We start from the raw sequence: 22,363 nt of genomic DNA on the forward strand, positions 1-22,363 counted from the left end.
GATATTTTAGTTTGGGGATCCACAAGTTAGAGAAGAAATGCTTCAATTCCAACATCTCCAGACAGAAAACACAGCCAGACAAGAACTGAGAGTACTTCATGTTCGCATCACCTTCTCCATATTATTGCAAAAGAACACTAATATTAACATTAAGGCTGTTTTCCTGTTCTCAGTGGTGATACCCAGCTCACCACTTGCCTTGAAACTCCACATCTGGCATTCAACACTACCTCAAAAACCAGCAGACCAAAACCAACTGAACCAAGGGAAGATGTAATGTGGGGAAAGAAGAATGCTAGTGATAATTCCAGTATGTTCTACTTCATGGGACTCTTCACACAGTGACAAATCATTAATTTTTCAAGAGGGTCAGTAAAAATGTCCAAGAAACCTAATTTATGCTCAGTGTTTATCTTTTGATCAAACTTAAGACTTAAAGAAAAAGGCTAAGAACACTCAGAGGAAACATTTCTTTTCCTAAGCAATAGGTTAATTGTAGCTTAGGTTGATTAGTCAAGAGACAGTTCTTATCTACTTCATTTCCTTTACTAGTAATTCATAGAATTTAATGTATAAGACTTAGTCTAAAAAATCCAAACTGCTTTAGTAATGGAAGTTTGCTTTGGAATCCCTGAATAAGAAGCTGCTGCCATTAGTGGAGGAATGAGGTGGGGGCTCAGAGAACTGATAAGAGATTAGCAAAGTTGTCTTCTTCAGTTAAGCAATGTGAATGACGTGATACCAGAGGCATACATCTGGCAGCTTAGACCTCATCCTCCCATTCTGACTCTGATCGGTAAGCCCCAAAAACGTGACATTTATATGCTCCTCAGGTCTAAACCCGATCTTTTTAAACTCAGACTCTGCTGACAGGACAGCAAAATAGCCAGGCTGTGCTACTGCTGGCCCTCTACCCAGAAGCAGAAGACATGATGATCAGTGTGTAGGGGTTTTACATTCATTACACACACACACAGACCCCCACATCAAACATCACAGAAAATGAAGCACGTCCCTCCACTGCATAAAGAAAAGCCTATGAAACAGGCTGTGCATTCCCGATGAGTTAAATGAACATTGTCACAGAAACATCAAGAGAGTATTTGAAACACAATTTACAAAATATTTTATAAGACTCTTTCTTGTAATTCAAGTAAGTTCGGATTATTGCAATCTGAAATATATGTAAGCTTAGTTTTCCAATGTGCAGTTTACTCTTTGGATCTCCTTGGCCCTGGAAATTTTACTTTATTTCCATAATTTTACTTCTTCCTTTATTTCTTGTCCAAATACACTCTTGGGCTTTGCTAGGCAGTCAAACACACTGTAATTCTCAAATTACAGTACATTTAAAAAAAATATAACTTTAGCTTTATGAATTAGTTCTATTTCTTTGAACAATTATCTGTTTATAACGCAATACCAAAGCAGAAAATAAGACTTACCATTTCTCTGTCTATGTAAGCATACAGTTTTAAAATCAGCAATTGTCTTTTGTTTTGCAGATCCAAGCCAAGAGAACAAATGCATCTTACATCAGCCCACATTGTAGCTAGCACATAAGGAATGTTAATAAACCATGCAAGTTTTGCAACAGCCACTTCAGTGTATTAGAATGTAAAAATACAACAAATACCAAGAAGGAAAAAAAATTAGTTTCGGGGAAGCCATTCTGAAAAGTTAAGAAAACTTCTCGTGAGAGGCAACAAAAACTTTCTCACCAACATTTTTATGTACACCCACAATGTGTTTATGTAAATACAACCACATATGCACACGTGCAGACTTACAAGCAAACTGAACACGTATACAAACAAGATAGTATTACAGCCATGAAAAAGAAAGGGAAAATGCAGCAAGCAAGATTTATGTTAAGACAAGACTGGAAACAAGGGCCTACATGGGTTTGCTTGAAGAACTGCTGAAGTAAATCAGCGTTTAATAACTGTTACAAAGCTGTAAGTTGTAGCTGCTTATATACTGGCCAAAGGAAGCATTTTGGTTAGCCACAGGCTATTGTGTATGCCTGCAGATCTGCCTGAGAAAGGAGGGTACTACGAGATGAACAGTGCGTGCAAAGGGGAAGCTTCTACTGGAACACGGTGAGGGAGATGAGTGAGAGGTACAGACTCACTCTGTCTGCGGTGCGGTGGAACAGTCCGAGGGATGCCCTGGAATGAGCCCTGCCAGGGAGAGAAGGAGGGAGCAGAATACCCACCCTGTGCAGAAAGAGAGAGGGGGAGAAGTATAATAAAAAAAAGAGAACAGGGAAAAACAAGACACCAAAAAGGCACACCATTCTTTTTTCCTTTTTTTCCCCAGAAAGATATTATTATATATCCCAGTTGTTCTACTTCGTACAAGCAAACACTACATCCTGCTAAAGCCCTGAAGAAAAATGACATAATTATGTGCTGAACTAGTCAGAAATCTTACATTCTTATTAAATATATTTGCACACATTTCTGTTAAAGATGTTTTTAAGGGAAAAGTATAGGAGCTCAGCTTTTCACGTTAAAAAAAAAAACCATGCTAAAAATCGTATTTTTATATGTTTCAAAAATGTTTTTAAACTGCCTCACCAAGCAGTAAGTTGCTGAATACTAATCTATCAGAAAAGCAATCAGCTTTTGTTTACAACAAAAGATTTCTAATGCATAGGAACAGATTTCCTAGCAAATCCTGGTGCTTTAGAGTCCACTTCACTCATATTTTGATAGCATTATTGAATGTGAAAAAGGAGAGATGACATAACTGTTTTCCTTGCACTTGGCTCTTGGAGCTTGAGTCTTCCATTACAGGATCAGAGTACTGCGCAGATCAATGCCATGCAAGGTTTGCCTGTCACATGTTTCAGATCACCACAAAAGTGACACGTGGTTGCTGCATTCTCAAAACAAGTAAAAGTAATTCTATGCAGTCTATCGTTTGCTCCATACCCTTACCTTTAAAAGAAATCTATCCAAGCTGGAACTGCCCTCTTAAATCACATAACCTTGATTTCCTATTTCAGCACCACAGAATTAAGTCTTTACGACCCCTTCACTGTTTAGCAGCTGAAAACTACTCCTTTTATGAGTTTTGGAATATTGGTGCTAACAGTAACAACGGCCATTGCCTCCTGTCTACCAGTAACCAGCAGATATCAACAGCAACCAGTTGTAGCTACTCTTTCAGAAAGCAGGCGTAAGGTATCTGACCAAACATTTGTATCGAAGAAAACAGGAACACAGTTTGCTCCTCCTCTCCAGTTTCTCTGCTGGCACATCTGCTGCCAATCATACTGCCAGGGCTGGACAAACAATAAAGTACTTTATTTCCATGCTGCTTTTAAAAGAACATTAAGCATCACATTATTTCTATAAAGAAATACTCTGCTTTTATTTACCCTAGGAGAATTTTTAACACTTCCCTGACCTTCCAGTTATCTTAATCTAGACTTGACCCATCACTATTCCAAATTTCAGAACTGCTAAGATGTAACCTAACATGTGCATTTCATCAAGTCTTAGAATTTGCTAGCCAGAACGCTATTAAACTAGAACAGGGAATAAAGAAAAAATTCTGACAAGACTTCTTTGTTCTTCCTCAGAAGCTGAGATAAAACAACTAATGGAGCAAAACCCAAGGAAAAAATGAAACAAGTTCTTTACTCTGATTATCTCTAGATGGAGATATTGACTCCCTAACACGTTCTTAAAGTCCTCTATCAGTAGCCACTAATGTCAACACAATTTTTAGACTGCTGCATGGAAGAACAACAGTACTAGCTTCAGTCAAGCGGTATGAGAAAATAATATGTTGCATCAGCTGAGTAGATACTAAATACAGAAATATTCCTGGAAACAACATGAATCAATTAATGATTGATTGATGAGACATCAACAAAAGCTTTGGATTTTCACAGCACCATACAAAAGAACACTTCATTTTTCAGACTTGTTCGCATTTCATCCTACATTGCAACAGGGTGGTGGAACAACAACAACAAAGAATTCTTTCCATTCTCTAAAGGTAACTGAATCTCCAGACAGTAAAAGCACGCAGTATTATCAGGCATAGGTCTCATCTTGTAGAGACTTATTTGAGTTGGCAATGGGCTTTTTCCAGACATCAAAATTTTAAGCGCATTAAGAAGGGAGGTGAAAATTTTATATTCTCCCCCTTCCTCACTCCAAAAAGAGAGATTAAGACAAGCACAAGCCAACTGAGCTACATAACATGATATTATTGCAAAAGCAAAGAAATATTGAGATGCTTGATACATTTTTTTAAGCATCCATATTAGCACTTCAAAACACAGCACTAAGTTCAGTCTTCTCAATACCTCTTCATGGTATTTAATCACTACTCTGAGTGGAGAAGTAAACAAAGAAAGTGCAAGCAACTTCCTTCAGTGTTTTGCCTGATAAACTGAACTGCTCTCCAGGCATATGGTTCCATCCCCTTCTCCCAAATGCTGGAGAACATTCTATAATCTCAGAAGCAGAAGAACTAGCTCTTCCTCTGGCAGCAGTCTTGAGAATTTACACTGCTGCATATAGGCAAACGTAAAATAAATGCCAGATTTCTTATTTATAAAAAAATCCTAACAAGCATTGTTTAATTGTACATCAAATAAGGTAATCAAAATCAACATCAATTGAACCAAGTAAGGACCAGGAAATACAGCACTGAGAATTTATTAAGATGGGTGTTATGGCTTATACTGATTTTACAAATGATAAAGGCTGTACTGATTCCATAGGTATAGCACATTAAGAGATAAGTATCTGCAAATACACCTGGCTTATGAAAAGATTACTTATATTTTAATAGTATTTTACAGAACTCCAATGAATTTACAAAGCTTTCTGCTTTAAACAACAACTCACATCCATCCCCTCCTACTAGTGAAATGTGTGCTGAGGTTCCCATGAAATCCAAAGAACAGGAAAAAAAGAAACACAGACTAATAAGCACAACTCCTCAGATTATGGTACATATTAAAAATACACAGAAAATGTGGTCATTTCCTACTAAATATAGGGAAGAAGAAAAACCTGAATCACAATTTATTTATGCTTGATTATTAAAGTCTATAAAACTCATAAGCAAACAATGCTAGAATTGAAAGATGAGAACATGACTTACCTCAGGTTCTATAAAAAAAATCCAAAACATTTGATGGCATTCTTCTGGGTTCTGAAGCCTAGTCTGATGCAAGTCTGTCCACTTGCACTTTAATGTTAGACAGCAGTCAGAACACTTCCTCCCCTCAGCTGTTATATGCAAGCAGCCACTAAAACTTAAATCCCATTCCTCTCATTTCCCAGATACTGGAATTGTGAAATAGCAAAAGCATCCCAAAAGAGAAACGATTCAGAATTTTAAACACCAGGCAAAACAGGAGACTCAGGAGTGGAAAAATAAGAGCAGCTGAAATACAGCAGCCTACAAACCAGAGAAAATAATGAATGTTCTTCAGAGATCCTGATGAATAGTACAACTGCTGCTAAAAGCTTTATGAAGTTCTGACCCTAACTGCACTGGAAAACCTGTTTGTTTGTTTTTTAAGAAAGGCTACTATGAAAAAATTAAGGACAGAGTTTTCCATTGCTGTGAACAGAGCTCAACCTCAGCATAAGCGATCACATGAACGAAAGCAATTGCTTCTGCCAGAAAAGGACAAAAGAAATATTTCTAAGCTATTGCTAAACAGTATTTTTAGGCCAACAGCCAAATATTCTGGCTCTTTTCCCAAGGATACACCAATATTCAAAACTACTACTGCTTTAAAAAGTTTTCTGTTGCAGAAACACAGATACAAGAAACACCCATTTTTATCCATACAGCTGGAGCTTTTGAGCACTTCCAAGAAGAGATGATTTTTGCTGCGTCTCACTTCGCACTGTCAGTTGTCTCATATAAACTCAGAGCTCCACATCATGAACAAACCTAGAATGACATACTTCAGGTATCAATGCAAACAAAATGGTTTTGCAGCAGTCTCCTCTTGCTAGCCTAGCACTCAGAAAGAGATTATGAATGAGTAGTTCTGACATGCAATAGACTTTTTGAAACTAGGTCAAAAAAGTCAACAAAAAACCTCCGATCTTATATGCCTATTTATTAAACCAACAAGATCTGCCTGTGAAAAGTTTAAAGGACCTCTCTTCTGTATATGCACCTCCATGTTATGCACTGTCACTGTAACAGTGTAAGACACAGATGGACAACACTATCTAGTCCAGCTATGGTTCTGTCTCACCAAGAATGTACATTATAACGGATCAGCAAGCAAACAGCAGAGTACTGGAGAATGAGACCTAGGCTGAATGTGAAGATAAACACCAATACAGTGCCTAGGCTTCAAAACCTGGAATTTAAATTCATTGTTGCAGAGTCAAAGCATATAGGAAGTTTAAGGCTAAGGCGGAAGGAGATACTAAAAAAACAAAAGACAACAGTACACAAACACAGCTGAAGTATTACAAAGGTTCATCAAGACAATTGGTGTGAAAGGCTTTGGAATGACAAACTGGAACAATACTCAAATGGAATATCTCGGTGCAAAAAGAGAGATGTAGCAAAGAACATGAACATGCATGCTCCCATGCAAACAGAAAGTTTTTGTTGTTATTTTACCAGAGACAAGAATTAACTTGTATATGCATTTAGAAAGCAAAGCTTATTCTCATCACTGTGTACTGCTCTGATACCAAGGAGAAAAATCAGCTTTTACTGTACACTGTCTATTGTTGCAGGGTACAGGAGATCACCCATGATATAGGAAGAGCTGTGTTATGCTAGGGAACTGGGTCTCAGGGGTCAGAATCTTCTACGGACATCTTCAACCAAATTTAGGGCTTTGTAGTTTGCTTGCTTGTCTTTTAGTTCTCAGCATCTGCAAACAACCTTTCCACTTTGAGAAGCCAAGTAATTCGTCAACATAAACTTGACACCTAACACCTTTACCCTCAAAATCTTAAAAAATAATATCAATATTTAGTATTACACAAAGCATGCTGCAATGCCTGTAAGACAATTGTGGCAATGGAGGCTCACATTTTTCTTCTTTGTCACCTTCGTCCATCAACATTAATTTTTTCAGGTAATTTTATGTTCAATACCTTCTTCCAGGTTTTGGGTTTTTCCTTCAATGATAGTTAAATTATATACTTAAAGTAACTGGAAGTGAATTCTGTATAAGAGATCTATCTATAAATCATCCTTCCAGAAACGTCATCGTCTACCCTGTCAGGGGATCCTTGTACAAGCCTTTATCCTGAGGATGGCTAACCAAAAATAATGTTTCCCTCATGGACAGTCAGAAATCACGTAAGCTTTGAGCATGCTGTCAGGACACTACTTATAAGAAATACCATGTAACAGATGCAGTAGCTAGGCAATAGAGAGCTGCCTATTAATTCTCAATATGCCCAATTTCCAAAACATTTATTTTCAGCCACTAGCTTTTTATTACACAAGTACTACATTCCAAGGATTAACCTAAAGCTATGTATCTTCCAGTTATGTACATATTTACCTTTAAATATGAAGAAAACCTAAACGTACTTTCAAAAACTGTGGTGCCTCAAGAGAATAACCCCAAACAAGTTTATAATCACCTCAGGATGGGCCATTTTCTAGAAATATCTGGTAATAATGAAACTAACAATTAAGAACAAGACTTTTTAAAAAGCATACTTAATGATAATTCACTTGTCTATTTACTGGGAGAACAACGAAGTGATTAGAAATATTAGCTATTTCAAATGGAAAGCAGAACTGCAATATATTGCTGCAATTCACATGGTCTTAAATTCCCAAGTGAAAACTTTTAACAGCTGATTTCCACTCTTACTGTTTCCTACTTTATTCTAGCATCTGTTCTTTATGAAACACTACATTAATAGTGTTAAGCAGGTTTATGAAAGCTTTAAAAATATTTCTTGACATTTCTTGAAATGGAAGTAAATTACTGTGTGTTCCTAGACTGGTGTTTAAGCTTCAGGAATGAAAACACAGTCAGTTCTGCTAGAATTTGTAAACTGTCACAATAATCTTGAAAGTTATAAACAAACTAAAGTAACTTCCTGATATTCACCATCATTTACAGTGACTGCCAGGTCAACACTTACAGGAAAAAATGAAATAGTTGAATATTCATCAGCTTTGATTAACTATTATAGAGCTTAAAGGAGCAAAAAGCTTATATGCCTCAAAAGGAGCCATTTGCTCATTGCCAAGACTTCAATTATAACTTGATTTTAAAAAATGTAGTCTATACAAAAACTTCATCATTTCATAAACATTGACTACATTTCACAATTCATGCCATATTTAGGACCAATAAACTTTATTTCTTTCAGCCTGCATTCTCAGTTCCATTATATTAAACCGAACAAGAACGTTAGTGAAGTGAAGCAATTATTTTCTAAGACTTTTTTTTTTTAGTGAGAATACATTTTACTTGGTTTTCTCCTACTGTTTTCATTTATCATACTCCTCCCTCAAGAAAATAGAGCCAATTATCTCTCCTTTGTATTGCAAGCAGCGTTTTACATCACTGTGTTCCAGATCAACAGCGATTCCATGCCAAGGTTTCTTCTATATTTATACTTCTATTAAGCCATGCAAGGAAGCATGTTAGCAGAGGAACTATTAAACCAGAAAATTGAGGTCTCAACATTAGAACTGAAACTTGGCTACAACAGCAGGCCTCTAGGAAATCCCACATTATGGAGTCCTTATCAATTTTTGATTGCTTACAAGAAGCCAATAACTTACAAATATGCAAACAAGACGACATAAAAAAACCAATCCAAAACCCCAGAAATTCTGCCCAAAACTTTTCAGCTGTCAATTACAAATAAAAGCTTCTGAAGAGCAGTATATTTTGAAAATTTGTCAATACTTCATGAATTTTCTCAATTCCTTTATTAATTTTCGTAAGAAGCTTGACATGGAGATAAAAATACTGAGACATTTATAATGTGCATCTAATGACCATATGCCTACACACATATGCTTAAACACATGTATACATATATCCGTACACATACACACATCCAACCATGAATACAGCAGCGGGTTTGTTTTTAAAAAATAGTCTCCCTTAACCCAAAATTCCTCACAATAAAAAGTGCCTTTTTGACCAAAACTACTGCAGAACTTAAAACAAACACACTGAACAACTTGACCAAAACAGACAATTGAGCTAAATGACTCCTTTTACCCGAGATGTCAACTCATATTCCCCATCTTCTCCAAGATCTTTCTCTTATCAATTAATACCACAGGTTGGTCAAATAAAAGCTTCTGTAGTTAGCAGCTAACTTTCAATGGTTACTAATCTGTTTCTGAAATTATATGGAAAGTCAGACAGGAAAAAAACGAGATGGAAACAACAATAGCTGCTAACGTAGTAAAAGTATCAGTGCAGATAAATGTCAAATGAACATCACATACGAAATTAAAACTTGGAACAAAAAAACAAGACAAGAGCCCAAAAGCTCCAAAGTAACAGAAAAAGAGAAACAAATGGGATAAACAAAGACATCACACATACATTCTGGAACAGAGGTGTCAGAGCAAACTAAAAGCTATTTAAAGTTATGTTCTTTATATATTGGGTTCTTATCAGACAGAAGACGGTTGGCAAAGTACAGTCTCAATAGGACAAAGCTGTTTGCTAGCAACTGGTGAACAAACAGCATGGTGGTATTTCTATCGTAGCACTACGTATTTAAAAGAGTAATTTTAGAAGGATAGCAGGGGTGATTTATCTTTAGTACAACCTTACACGAAGTAACTCGATGCAGGGTAAAAACAAAAAAAAACCCCAAAAGTCTAACCCATTTTTAACGTTTTAAAGGAATCTCTTAGAATTCTCTAGCTAAAGCAATAGCTTCAAGATGCAAAGCCTATTTGCTAGTGACTGACAAAAGCCTGTTTATCACTCAAAGGTAATTCCTTACTACTATATAATATCAAGTGTGTTGTCCCTCCCCATCTTATGTATTGTGTTAGTGTTCCATGAACAATGAAAATTTTATATAAAATGGAAGCAAATGTGATCCATGCAACAACATATGGGAACGAAGATGTCCTTTGTCAAAGTGATTTTCACCAAATACTTTTGAATGAGTCAAGTTCTTCAATAAATTATAACAATAAAATAAAAATAAATTATTTTGTGGGTTGTTTCTTTTTTTTTTATAAAAATGATTAATTTTTGGTTTTACACTGAAACTGAGAATACACTGTTGCTCTTCCTCAACAAATGTGAGAGCATCAACAATGAAAATTTAACCAGGAAAAAAATCAAATACACATATCTATGACTTTAAAGTCAGGCTGTAAGAAAATATCTTATATAGGATTAGATATACAGCTTGGACTGCCTGTAACTTAAATAGTGCAAAGGGGGATTATTTTAAGAGGAGACTTCTAAAGTTTAATTACTTAGTTTAAAATAAATGTTTGTAATAAATGTTTAAATAAAAGGGTTGCAAAAGAATGCAAGGGACGCACAGCAGGAAGGATACCACTCTCACATACAGCAAAGAATCTCTTAAACAAGGCCAACTTGTGTGATGGCAAAAGTAACAGAACTGGCGAATGAAATGCAGAAAGTCATAACCAAGAAAGAATGGCATGTTTCACTCACAGAACTCCTCCTCCAGGAGGTTTGCGTAAATTTATCAGCATACGTGCATGTTGCCCCTGTAGGTTTTTGACTGTCTTTCTGGCAGTTACATCTAGTGGCCTTAATCACCCCCAAAAAGAGAAAAAGAAAGGAGAATGTTAGAAAGTAACTAATGAAGCCTCTTGAAAAGCACAGATCAAATATCATGCATTACTTGACAGTTCAGCACAATATGACTAAACTGTAGAAACTAGTATTTACAGTGCTGCACAACTCCTTTTCCCAAACTATATTTAGAAATAATCTAGAATAAATGTTGACATTTGGAAAGTGTGTTTGATTCACTTAAATTTCTGAAGCACCAAATTCTCTAATTCACCTTTCAATAATTACAAATAGAAATTTCACCCATCTTTACTGCAGAGTTCCTTAGCTGCAATGCAGTTTTCAGTTACTACAGCAATTAGGTATACGACCTATCAGGGAAGGAAATATTTCTTTGAAGAAACCTTTGGAGGCTGATGGTAAGAGTGAGACTAAGTGTACTGAAAAATTAACAGTTATTGCGAAATACTAACAGACAAGACAATTTGTTCTGCTATGCTGCGACCTGGAATTCTGTTGTTTAAGCAGCAGAGCAAAAAGCCAAATCTAAAACAAAAATGAAAGAGTAAGAGGGAATGATCACATGTTAGACACTGAGGAGGTGAAGACCACATGTCAGTTTCAGTACACCCTTGTACAAAAGCACATGCTAAACCTTTCATTAGAGATTAGAGTCACACAAGACTGTCTCCGGCCATGATAAATAAATACAGTGTGCACCTCTTGGCATCTCATCTACCCTACTTTTAAGATCTTGCTGTGGCTTGAAATGGTGCGGCTATTTTACAAGAATTATCACAGCAGATGAGTTTACCAGAACCAAATGTAGAGATATGCATGCCAAAATCCAAAGAACAGAACGAGAGGAAAAGGCAAAAAGGCATACATTAGTTTTGCTTGAGGACTTGTATGTCCACCTGAACCTGATTTATGATGAAAGTGTCCCCATAACTTTTATTTATTTGGCCAATCTTACTATTCAACATTTTGGTTGGGTGGTTTTGTGTTGGGTTTTTTTTTTATTTGTCTCTTGTTTTGTGTCTTTTTTGGGGTTTTGGGGGTTTTGTTTTGTTTTGAAGAATCAACTTTGAATACAACCTTACTCAGCTTTAAATTCCGTGGTGGAATTCTTTATTAAGCTAATGGACAGCAGGGGAAAGGACAGGGTGAAAAAAAAAAAACAACAAAAAATCTTCAAGCAGAAGAACTGGGCCAATACTTGCTAATTTTTAAAATACTTTCAAAGTTCTTATCTTTGCTAATTGTTATTGCTAAACAGCTTCTAGAATTTTATGTTCAAAGAGTTTGTTTTGAAAATGAAATATACTTAACCAATGTGTAAACATCCTTGCTTAGTGCCACTCACAAATCATGACTGGCCTACAGAATTAAAGACCCCAGGTGTACAGCTGCTAACGCACTAGAGCATATAGAATCAGACAACTAACTCAACCTTTACCGACAGGTGGGTCGAAACAGAACCCAAATCGACCTTTCCTATAATGGAAGTGTAGGAAAAAAATTAAGACCTCTAGCCCTCTTATAAAGCCTTCATAAGAACTTTCTATTGAACGCACTCTGCAGCGCACACTTGGGATTTTGTTAAACATTTAGCATTAAACTTACAAGTTGATGCTCTAATTGATTGATTGTTTCATCCTTTTTCTTCAGTTCATCTTTAAGCTGCCTTATCTCATTCAGCAGATCATCCATCTGCAATAGAACAGTTGGCAATATGAGGTTTTCTATAAGGGCTACACAATCTAAATCAACATCTCTACAGGACATACTACACAGATGTTGATGGAGGCCTGGCAGCAGGGCCTACGTCCATATAGTAGCACACATCTACTATTCCCATTTCACTGAAGATGTTATTAGTTACTGCTTTAGTACAATACCCAGACTGATTTGTTGTGCAATTTTTCAAATCATAAGCCAGCATCAATTAAAGAAGTGACAACCCCATATGTCAAGCATTTTTTTGTTAAGTTAAAAAGCAACATTTTTTCCTCTAGGAATTAGGACTAAGATTTTTAGATTTTGAGGCAGGTGACTGTAAACGAACGGGCACAACAATAATTAAGAGAAAAGGAGGCCTAAATCTTAACAATGTAGATGCCAGAGTTGCTACAGAATGTTCCTAATGGATCTACAGCTTTGGAAAACATCTTAAACCCTGAAACCAGGATTTGGACAGGCAACCTTCAAACAGGAATAAGATTGTAAGTGTTCTTCCCATTCAAGAAGTATTTCTAATTTTGTGTATCTTCAGTAAGTATTGTTCCCCTCCTGTAACTGCAGGATTAGCGATCTTGCTATGCTGATTTTACAGTAAGAGCCAAGCAACGCTACTGAACCTTATCACTGTAGAAAGCACAATAGTACAAGTCTGTAACCAGAGAAGATGATTTTTTTGGAATATTCATTGTGATTGCTTTTTCCTTTAATACCCATTCTAAAACAATAAATTCACCTTTGACTTTGTGGGGTTCGTGTTGGTTTTGAGTTACATCTGCAATACCTGCATTACCTCAGGGAAAACTTACTTTAGATTAAATATATTTTAAACTGAAGTTATCAATAAACATAATGAAACAGAGCAAGTAATTGAATAAGTAATGTATGATTTACACTTCAAGGCAAAAATTGTCTTCTCAAATTCTAGCACTTATCAAGCAGGCAGAAAATTTTTGAAAGAAGTTACTCTACAGCTGTTAATTCCCTTATGACTGCTACAAATACCAAAAGACAAAGTTATTTTAATAATTTAAACTATGCTAGCATTTTTAAGTATGGATTTTAAAAGGTCAAATAAACCCTTCTATTTTAACAAAACTGAAAACACAAAGTACAAAAACATATGCTAGGTTTGCATTTATGTAGAAGAAATAAGTACTACTTCATAGTGACACAGAAGTTTTTGGTTTGTGTTCATAAACACGAACAGGTCTGTATCTCTTATTCTGTAGATTAAATCAGTGTCATTTACCTTAACGGTTGACTCAGGTTCTTGCAGTTCTGGACTTGATGGAACTGAGACTGGGATGTCCTGGAGTGACCCATTGTCATCATTCTATTAGAGAACAAAACCAAGAGCAACAGCTTGAATGACTTGCTGAAACAACTCCCTTGCAAATTTGCTTTCAAGGATGGAGACACATGACCTCTCTGCTGAACCTGTTAAAATGTCTGACCTCTCTCACTGTGAGTTTTTCTATTCTTCCTCTGATAGGAAAGACTCCCTTGCTGCAGCATATATACAGTGCCATGAATAGCCTCCCTCACTTCACAAAGCTGTAGGAACAGCTGCAGCTATGTCAAAGTGTGCTGATTTTGCACAAAAATCTGATTAAAACTGGCCATTGTGTTCAAACATGTTCTATCAGGAAGGAATGGTGATGCCATGCGATTTTAAAAGCTACATTTCTTTCAGTGTCCATTCAAATACTACAGCTGAGCAATATCAAAATATACAGTCAAAATATTTCAGCTAGGAATTTTTAACTAAAAAAGCAACATTTGCTACTGGGCAGACTAATACAAAATTCACAGCCATCAGAACTAAGTATCAACTATAAAAATCAGAACCACACAAAAGTATTCTTCCACCTGCCATAACATCCGTGAACTCTGAAATAAAGCACAGCAAGCAGAAACAGAAATAACCATGTAAGATGCCAAAAGATGATTGCCTAGATATGCCCTGAAGCACTAAAGCTCTTGTGACAAAAACGCACATAGACATTATGTGCAGCAATGTAAAGTTGCAGCACTCAACCCTGAAAAGTTTCAGTTCAGTGACAGAGTCATGCCACAGGCTGAACAACTGACAGTGTAGTCTCGTGATACTTTCTCAGCTTTGTACCATGATGTTGTGTCCAATCTTAATGTGACACAAAATCTACAGTTACACATTAAAATAACAGTACAGTTATTTTATGGTCGTGGAAAATCATAACCCCCATTTCCTTAGCATAAACCCACTTATTTCCCTCCTGCTTCCTGTCCATCTCCTCCATCTGCTACCTTCTTAAAAAGTGAATCTTCTACTTTCATTCTTTAGGGTTCTTAGAGGAGTTTCTTTACCCAGTGACCTCAGTGCCTAAGATTGCATTTGTACAATATAAGAGCAGCATGTCACAAAACCTGTCTAAAACCACTCTGAGGCTGAGCCAGCAACTCCCCAAAACCACAAGAGTAAAACTACAGCTCAAATGCTAAACATCAATACAGGGAAAAAGCCACAATAGACCTGTTTATGTTCTTTATGTCCATATGTTAGCTTTTTTGCTTTTTAATCCATAAGCAAACTAAACTGCAGAGAAACATCAAGGAGATTGTCCAGATGCAAAAAGGCAAAAAATTAAAATTTATGAATTTTCAACAATTAAATTTTTACTTTTTCCTATATAGTCACCAACTACTTGCAGCCAAAATATGCACAACATCACCAGATTTAAAAGAAAAAAATACTAAGAACTATCATACAATTCCAAATTGCTTTTACCATACTACAAACAGTTACATTTAATTTCCATCATTTAGATGTAATTTTCATCTTACAGGTTTTTGGTGTCATTTTGGTGTTTGTTTTGGTTTTGTTAAATTCTTGGCTTTTTTTTTTTTAAAAAAGGACTATTAATTGTGAGGGCAGTCAAATTTCAAGGCTTCTGACTCCTTAACATAGCAAGTATTTCAGCTTACACTGTCCAACACACAGTTGTATTCAATTCACAAGTAGTTGCTTGTCCCTTCTGGGCAGATCGCCAGCAAGTGACAAGCTGATGAAGCAGCAGTTTACAGTCTATGTTATGAACAAGTTCTAATATAGTGTTTTGAAATAATTTGCACAATAATGTCATTATTTAATCCAAAACATTTCTACAATGGTAGAGTAAGTGAGCAGCAATTAGAATAATTTACAGATTAACAGGTTATATTTTATATATTTTATCTTATATTTTTTATTTATCTTATAGTCTATAATTAAGATTTCACGAACATTTGTTTTTTTAAACAATTATTCAAACAAATACACTCAGAAGGAAAGCTATGTCAGACAGTCACAATTATAATTGTGAAGGAGTCATCATGGGAATGGAAAACACAAAACGGGACAGGCAAAAGGATCTCGCATGGTTTTTAAACGCTCTATCACTGATAGCTCTGGTATACCTTTTATTCCCATTAAAATGGATGTAAGTGGAACAATAAAACATTCTACAACAGCAGATTAAGACCTAATTGCAAAGACAGTATGTCACATTCTCTGGTGATTTAAATCCAGCCCTATGCTATGCCTGACCAATATTCACTAGCAAAGCAAGAACTAAGTTCCTTTGCATCAATTCCCTTACCATTGTCTTAATTATCTTAATACATATAATGAACATAGGGCAACTGAAAAAAATCCAGTTCTAACACTCTCAGTGGGAACTTCAGCATTCCATTGTGAACATATGCTAGGATTAATCCATGAAACATTTATTGTTCTGCTTTTTCGATCTTGCTCATCATATTGCTTAAATGAGACTGAGGAAGGGGAAAAAAAAAAAAAAATCAGCAGAATAAGGCTATCCATGTACAAAAAAAGATATTAGAATTAGCAAAAAGAAATGGCAAAAAAACAAATGCTACTGGTTATATGCACATGCTATTTTTGGTAGCCTAGAAATTATATGCTAAAATATAAAAAAATTTTGGAAAATTGGAGAACAAACTTTTAACCTTTAGGTAAAATTACAATAAACTTTATAAAGGTATCATTACATTGCAAGAGGCAATATAAAAAACTTCTACCTCTTGGGTTTTACCTAACATTTTAACAATAGTAGAATACATTATTTACTCCAGTATAATCATGTCTTCAGAGCAGTTGCACTATCCTAATTCGTGCCAAATGTAAAAGCTGCTTGCAAAAAGAAGAACTCAGGGTAGTTTGTAACCCATATCAAAACCAAAGGCTTATCAAATGCATTGAAAAATAAGTTCTACCTATAAACATAAATAGCAACAAAATATTTTAATTTTAATTCTTTAGCAGAAGATTGCTTTGGAAAAACAGCAGCATTAGAAGGAAAAAGTAGTAGTTAATATTTGTAACTCTCTCCTAAATTGAAAACATTGCAACAAACAACCCAAACCTCATACATTCTGGCAATCCTGGTACAGTTATTTTTAAACATTACTGGCAGTTTAGGGATGAAAATAACCTGCAGTGTGTAAACTGACAGAGGACTAACATTGTAGGGATAGTCTTCAGTTATAGATTGATTACTTTAACCCAATATAAATTTTTTTTTTTTCGAATGCAATGTTTATTCGAGAATATGCTCATTTAAGAAATAGTCAGGTAATATGGCAGCGACTGATCATTTCACAGCCCTTTTCTTGTTGCTATGAGTATCAGCAACCCATTTGAATCGCTACCTGTCTACACTGATTTTCAACTCAATCACATTTGTTGGAAAGTTCTTGCTGGACTTAAGTCAATAGCATATATTTCAGCTTTGGGCCAGTTTCTGGTGGTCCCTATGTAATAAACTGAGGTAACCACATGCCTCAAGATGTGTTTTAAAGTGGCTTATAAAATTATAGCAAACCAAAGAGTCAGAAACCATTACAAAATACCCCAGCAAGACAGAAAATCATTCTAAACTTACTAATAGCTACATAAAGGGAACAGGTGGCTGTGGTAGAAAAAAAATCCACACATAAATCCTTTTCAAACACTTTTAGAATACTAAAAGACTAAAAGGTTGCTCTGAAACTTTGAAATAAGTTTCTGAAGACAAGTGTGAAGAGATATAATTCACCACCTCTCTAACAGTATTTTAGTCTTTATCAGCATAGTGCCTATAACAAATGCAGAGGAATATCTAAAGCTTTACAACCATGACTATCAAAGTAGCCTGATTTCATGCTGAGTATTATTTCAGCTTCATATTCCTTTGCAAAGGGTATCTGCTGAGAAAATTAATACCATCTTTGATTTCTACAAACCAGTTGGTTTTATTGTTTTAGAAGAAAGTCAGCAAGATTTACAGATACAATTAAGTGTATGTCTAGGCAAAATATGTAACAATCCTTTCTTCCCCAAGTATTAACACTGTCATGCACCTTATTTCTCTGGACAATTAATTTTTCACATGTCAATCATTTTTACATACCCATTCACAAATGTTACGGTCTAATTGAGGCACTTGTTTATATTCGCAAGTCTGCATCTGTCATTTTTAACCCATCTCAAGAACATGAGCTAAAGGTTACGGGAATAACCCTCCATCATGGCTGTCACAGGTACTCTACAACTCACCCAAATACAAAGAGGCACAAGTTGAAACATGTATTTGAGTGGCTGTACTTCACATGCTCTCATGCCAATATTTTACGTGTGAAATCTTTAGCACAAATCCCCGTGCTTGCCTCACCTTACAAATTCCCAAAGAACTGACTTTGTGCTTTTGATAAACAGAATATTAAACATTAATTTTTGCTTAGTGACAGATTATTATTTATGAAGAAATGTATCAGAAAAGCATTCAGTCAAGAACAGCCCAATAAAAAAACCTTACTACCTTTTAACCTAGTGTGCTGATTATACATAGCAGCAGTTTACCTACTATAGATTGCTGGGCTTTGATCACTGCAGTATTTCTGCTGATAAACAGTTCAGCAACTCAAAAATGCCATATTTGTTTGTATTTTCTCCTATCCTCTCAGCAGTTACATATTCTCATTTTACCTGCCTCTATTTTAAAAAGAAAAAAATACAACCAAAAGAAAAGTCAAGCTCCATGACTAAATACACCATAATAGTCCCCAGAACACATTTCAACATTATAAACATATGCCTTCTATACAGCATACAGACGATGCAGCTGTTCTCACTGCCCATCCTCCCTTTTCCCCTTGCTTCTCTGGGTGATCTTACTTGCAGGCTTCAGTTCAAAGCACATGTAAAATTAAAGAAAAATTGTAAAACTTCTAGAATAGGAGAGAAGAGATAAAGGGTATTCTCTCAGAAGAAATCTGCCATACTGCCTCAGAGGAAGACACAAAGCTCAAAGCTTAAAGACAATAATGGCTTTCATTATACTAATGTATTTTAAATTCTTCTATCAGAAAAATCAACCCATTAGAAGCAAATGCATTTTCAGCAATTATCTTGTGGTTCTCTAACAGCATAAGCTGCATTTTAACATGTAAGATTTTAGAAGAACATACTACTAATAATAGTAAGTGTTCAAGACCAGGTTGGATGGAGCCTTGAACAACATGGTCTAGTTGGAGGTGTCCCTGCCATGGCAGGGGGGTTGGAACTAGATGATCTTTGAGGTCCCTTCCAACCCAAACCATTCTATGATTCTATGAATAGTATACTAATAATTTCACTTTCAGAATTCTTTCAACATTCCAACATCAACAGTTCATGAAGAAGTTGAAAAATGCTACACAAACGTTTCTAAAGTTTATCAAGGTCTAGCCTTTGACTCCCAATTCAAAGTTTTCTTTGGTACAAGTTACTCATTTGAATAGTCCCCTTTGCTAACAGCATTTTTATAAAGATGCAAACAGAAAATCCATTAAGTGTCCATGAAGTAGAGGGTGCTAATCACCTGCTGACTGCTTGGCATTTGAGTGTAGTTTCATTCAAATAACGCTACAAATGAATGTCACAATTCCACTGCCCACTGCCAAATGCTGTTATAATGACAGCCTCAACAACTAATCAACTGTTTAAACTTAAAATTTGCTAATTTTATTTGCTATTGTTTGTTGATTTTTTTGGTTCTGTTTCTTTCAAGCACAGTTAAGTCACTGAGGTGAACTGTTTTGTGGATAAGCAAAAAAGTAACAATTGCAGGTGCAACTTATACAACTTAATACATGACACAAAGAAATCTTTGTATTTCATTAAATCAGTTTCTTCCTTGTCCTTCCTTATAACAAAGATAAATATCGCTTACAGATCTGACCAGATGCAAAAAGAATGAATATGTACTTCAAAGGTAGGCAAGTGACTTAGCAATCTAAAGCCTCAGCAAAAATATATTGGTGTCTTTAAGAATTCTGCAATACAGACTTCATTTTTTCATTCATACCTCTTCATACAAATGGGCTAGTCATATCTGGTAAATTACAATGAAGATTTGTGCTTGAAAAATAGAATTTCTTTTCCATTCATGAAAGGTAAGTTGAAACTAAGCGGTTTTTTTATAAAACTTGCCTCCCCCATGAAAAAGGTCTTCACAGATCTGAGAGTTCTGTGATCTGCTTCATGTTCCAGTCCTCCTTGAAAAAAATCACTAAATGCTTATTTGAGATAAGACAGAGTGGTTGTGAATCATTGATGCCAGTCTTGAGAGGAAGTTACTACAGAGGACTGTCAATCCTTGCCTAGATCAAAGACTTCAGGGCATCAGAAATAGTAAAATTCTTATTTAAATAAGGCTCTGTAACCTCAACCTAGAGCACCAAGTTTAAGAAATTAATTGAGCAGGAGGAAGAGGATGAAGAAAGAAATTAAGATCAGGAGAAAACTTACTTGCTATTAAGCATGCAAATGAAGTACCTTAGTCGATGTTTACAAGACATTAACATTAAATGTCAATCACTACTAGAGTTAGACTTCCAAATCATTTTCTTCTACAATACAAAGGTAGTGCTCCAGTTAAGCATTAAGTGAGAACATTCACCAGTAGTTTAACATCTCCCTGTAAATAATTACAACTGCATTTAGCACAAGAGGAATGTATGTTTTTCATTCCATATAAGCTAGTATAACACTGCGGCAAAATCAGAGAAGGTTATACTTTTACAGTGAGAATTTTGAAAAACTTTGCATGAGAGAGACTTCTATTCCTGATTTCACTGAAGATACAGAAAGATGTCAGCAAGTGAGGAGTAAGCAGACAGCATGTGTACTGCTGGCAGTTACCCTGGTCACACGGAGTTCAGAAAAGGTTAGACTACTCAAATAACTACTTATTTTTTCAGGCAGAACTGGGAACACATCACCAAACCCATGCTGTTGCAGCTATGTTGCTAGCAAAATTCAAGATAATTTATATACAGTTATGTGAACTACGGTCACAGTAATGAATCCAGTACAACACATTAAGTCTCCCTAGGAATCTGCTAGGTATACATTCATTACATGCTACGCTCAACAGTAAGCCACATTACAATTGATTAGATAATTGCATAAAACTGAATTTAATCACTATATCTTACTATCTTACTATAACTGTACCTGTGAGTCCTCAATGCCGAGACCTCACTACAGCTCTATTTCTACCTAATCCAAATTAAATAGTATTGCTGAAAGTCATAACTGGAAAAAGGTAAAAGTTACACATTTAAATGTATAAGACAGGTGAAGCAAATAAAAGAACTTCTGCTTCCTTTACTAAAGCTAGTGTTTTAGAGGAGCTGACTTTGTACCTTGCTTTTTTACATTCTGTAAGAAAAGGCCTGTCACATGACCTGGACTGAGACCAAGTCCTAGCTCAGTTTCAGATTGCTGAAGTTTATGTAATTGTTTTCAAAATTATATTTCTGTTCCTTACAATAAGTAAAAAAAGAACTGCAATATTTTTTACTCATGTCTGTTAGTAGTGCTCAGTATTTCCAGAAAAGGTTTAACACTTAAAAGCAATGAAAAAATATTTCATACAAATTTTACTCTAATTGTTTAGTAAACAACGGTAGTAAAAGTCTAAAGTTTTGCCCTCTGTAGCAGGTTAATTTACTTTTACATTACTTCTCACATTGTTTGATTAGAAGGCTGCGCAGTAGAATAAACATTCAGAAGTGCAGTGATGAGTTTTGGAAGCAGGAGACAAAACAGGGGATGGTTAGGTCAGGAAAATACAAAGAAGTATGCCTGACAAAGTTTGAAGGAAGAATAACACTTGTTATTACAAAACTCGCTATTGCAGGAAGGGAGGGGGACAAGATCAAGCTTTTGGCAAGTGAAGTAGCAAATTCTGAAGAACGTACACATTAGGAGTAACTTTCTTCTGCGAATTTAAAGTTTTTTTTAAAAAAAATCTGATTTCTTAAAAAAGGGTTTTTGTTTGTTGTTGTTTTTTTTTTTTTAATTTGAGCTACTTGAGGCATGGTTTGTGTTCTGCAAGCGTTTATAAAAGCCTGGCTATTATAAACTAGATCAAGATTTAAAATACAATATTCCGCAGGGCCACAGACTAACTGGTTATAACATGCACATCTTTACACAATGAACTACACATACAGATCATCTATCTAGTTGTCCAATTATCCTTGTGCTAAAGGCATTAAAAGCTCTGGATAAAAAGTTTGCTGTCTCACATACCAATTGCCTGCTTGAGGCTGCTGGGAGGCACAGTTTATGCAGTCCACTACTCAGACATTAGGTTCTAAGATGACACCTTCCCTCTCTGACACTACATTATTTTTGTTACGATTGTATTCCTGATTTTGTCAGTGGAGAAACGTCTCCAGTATCCCCAGTTATCACAGGAAGCATATGCTCACATTTCTAAAAGTCACAGTCATACCGCTGAATTAGCCTCAAGGTTCATTTGCTTTTTGTTTTGTTGTGTTTTTAGTGTCTTACTTTCAGGGCACAAATTTATT

The 22,363-nt window shown here is 35.6% G+C and overlaps 1 protein-coding gene across 4 annotated transcripts in view; it reads right to left on the reverse strand.

The window, feature by feature from the left end:
- CCSER2 (coiled-coil serine rich protein 2) overlaps positions 1-22,363 on the reverse strand; it is a 56,114-nt gene that overhangs the window by 7,188 nt on the left and 26,563 nt on the right. For 3 of the 4 annotated variants that reach the window (XM_086466838.1, XM_086466837.1, XM_086466839.1), the window contains exons 6-9: positions 13,731-13,814; positions 12,365-12,451; positions 10,655-10,753; positions 2,135-2,219 (exon numbers count right to left, since the gene is read on the reverse strand). In XM_086466838.1, coding sequence (XP_086322964.1) covers positions 2,135-2,219; positions 10,655-10,753; positions 12,365-12,451; positions 13,731-13,814 — 355 coding nt within the window. The remainder of the gene's footprint in view (positions 1-2,134; positions 2,220-10,654; positions 10,754-12,364; positions 12,452-13,730; positions 13,815-22,363) is intronic. The other variant, XM_086466836.1, reaches the window with a different exon arrangement.

This window comes from Leptosomus discolor, chromosome 6 (genome assembly GCF_034619465.1).
Source record: "Leptosomus discolor isolate bLepDis1 chromosome 6, bLepDis1.hap2, whole genome shotgun sequence".
Taxonomy (NCBI): Eukaryota; Metazoa; Chordata; class Aves; order Leptosomiformes; family Leptosomidae; genus Leptosomus; species Leptosomus discolor.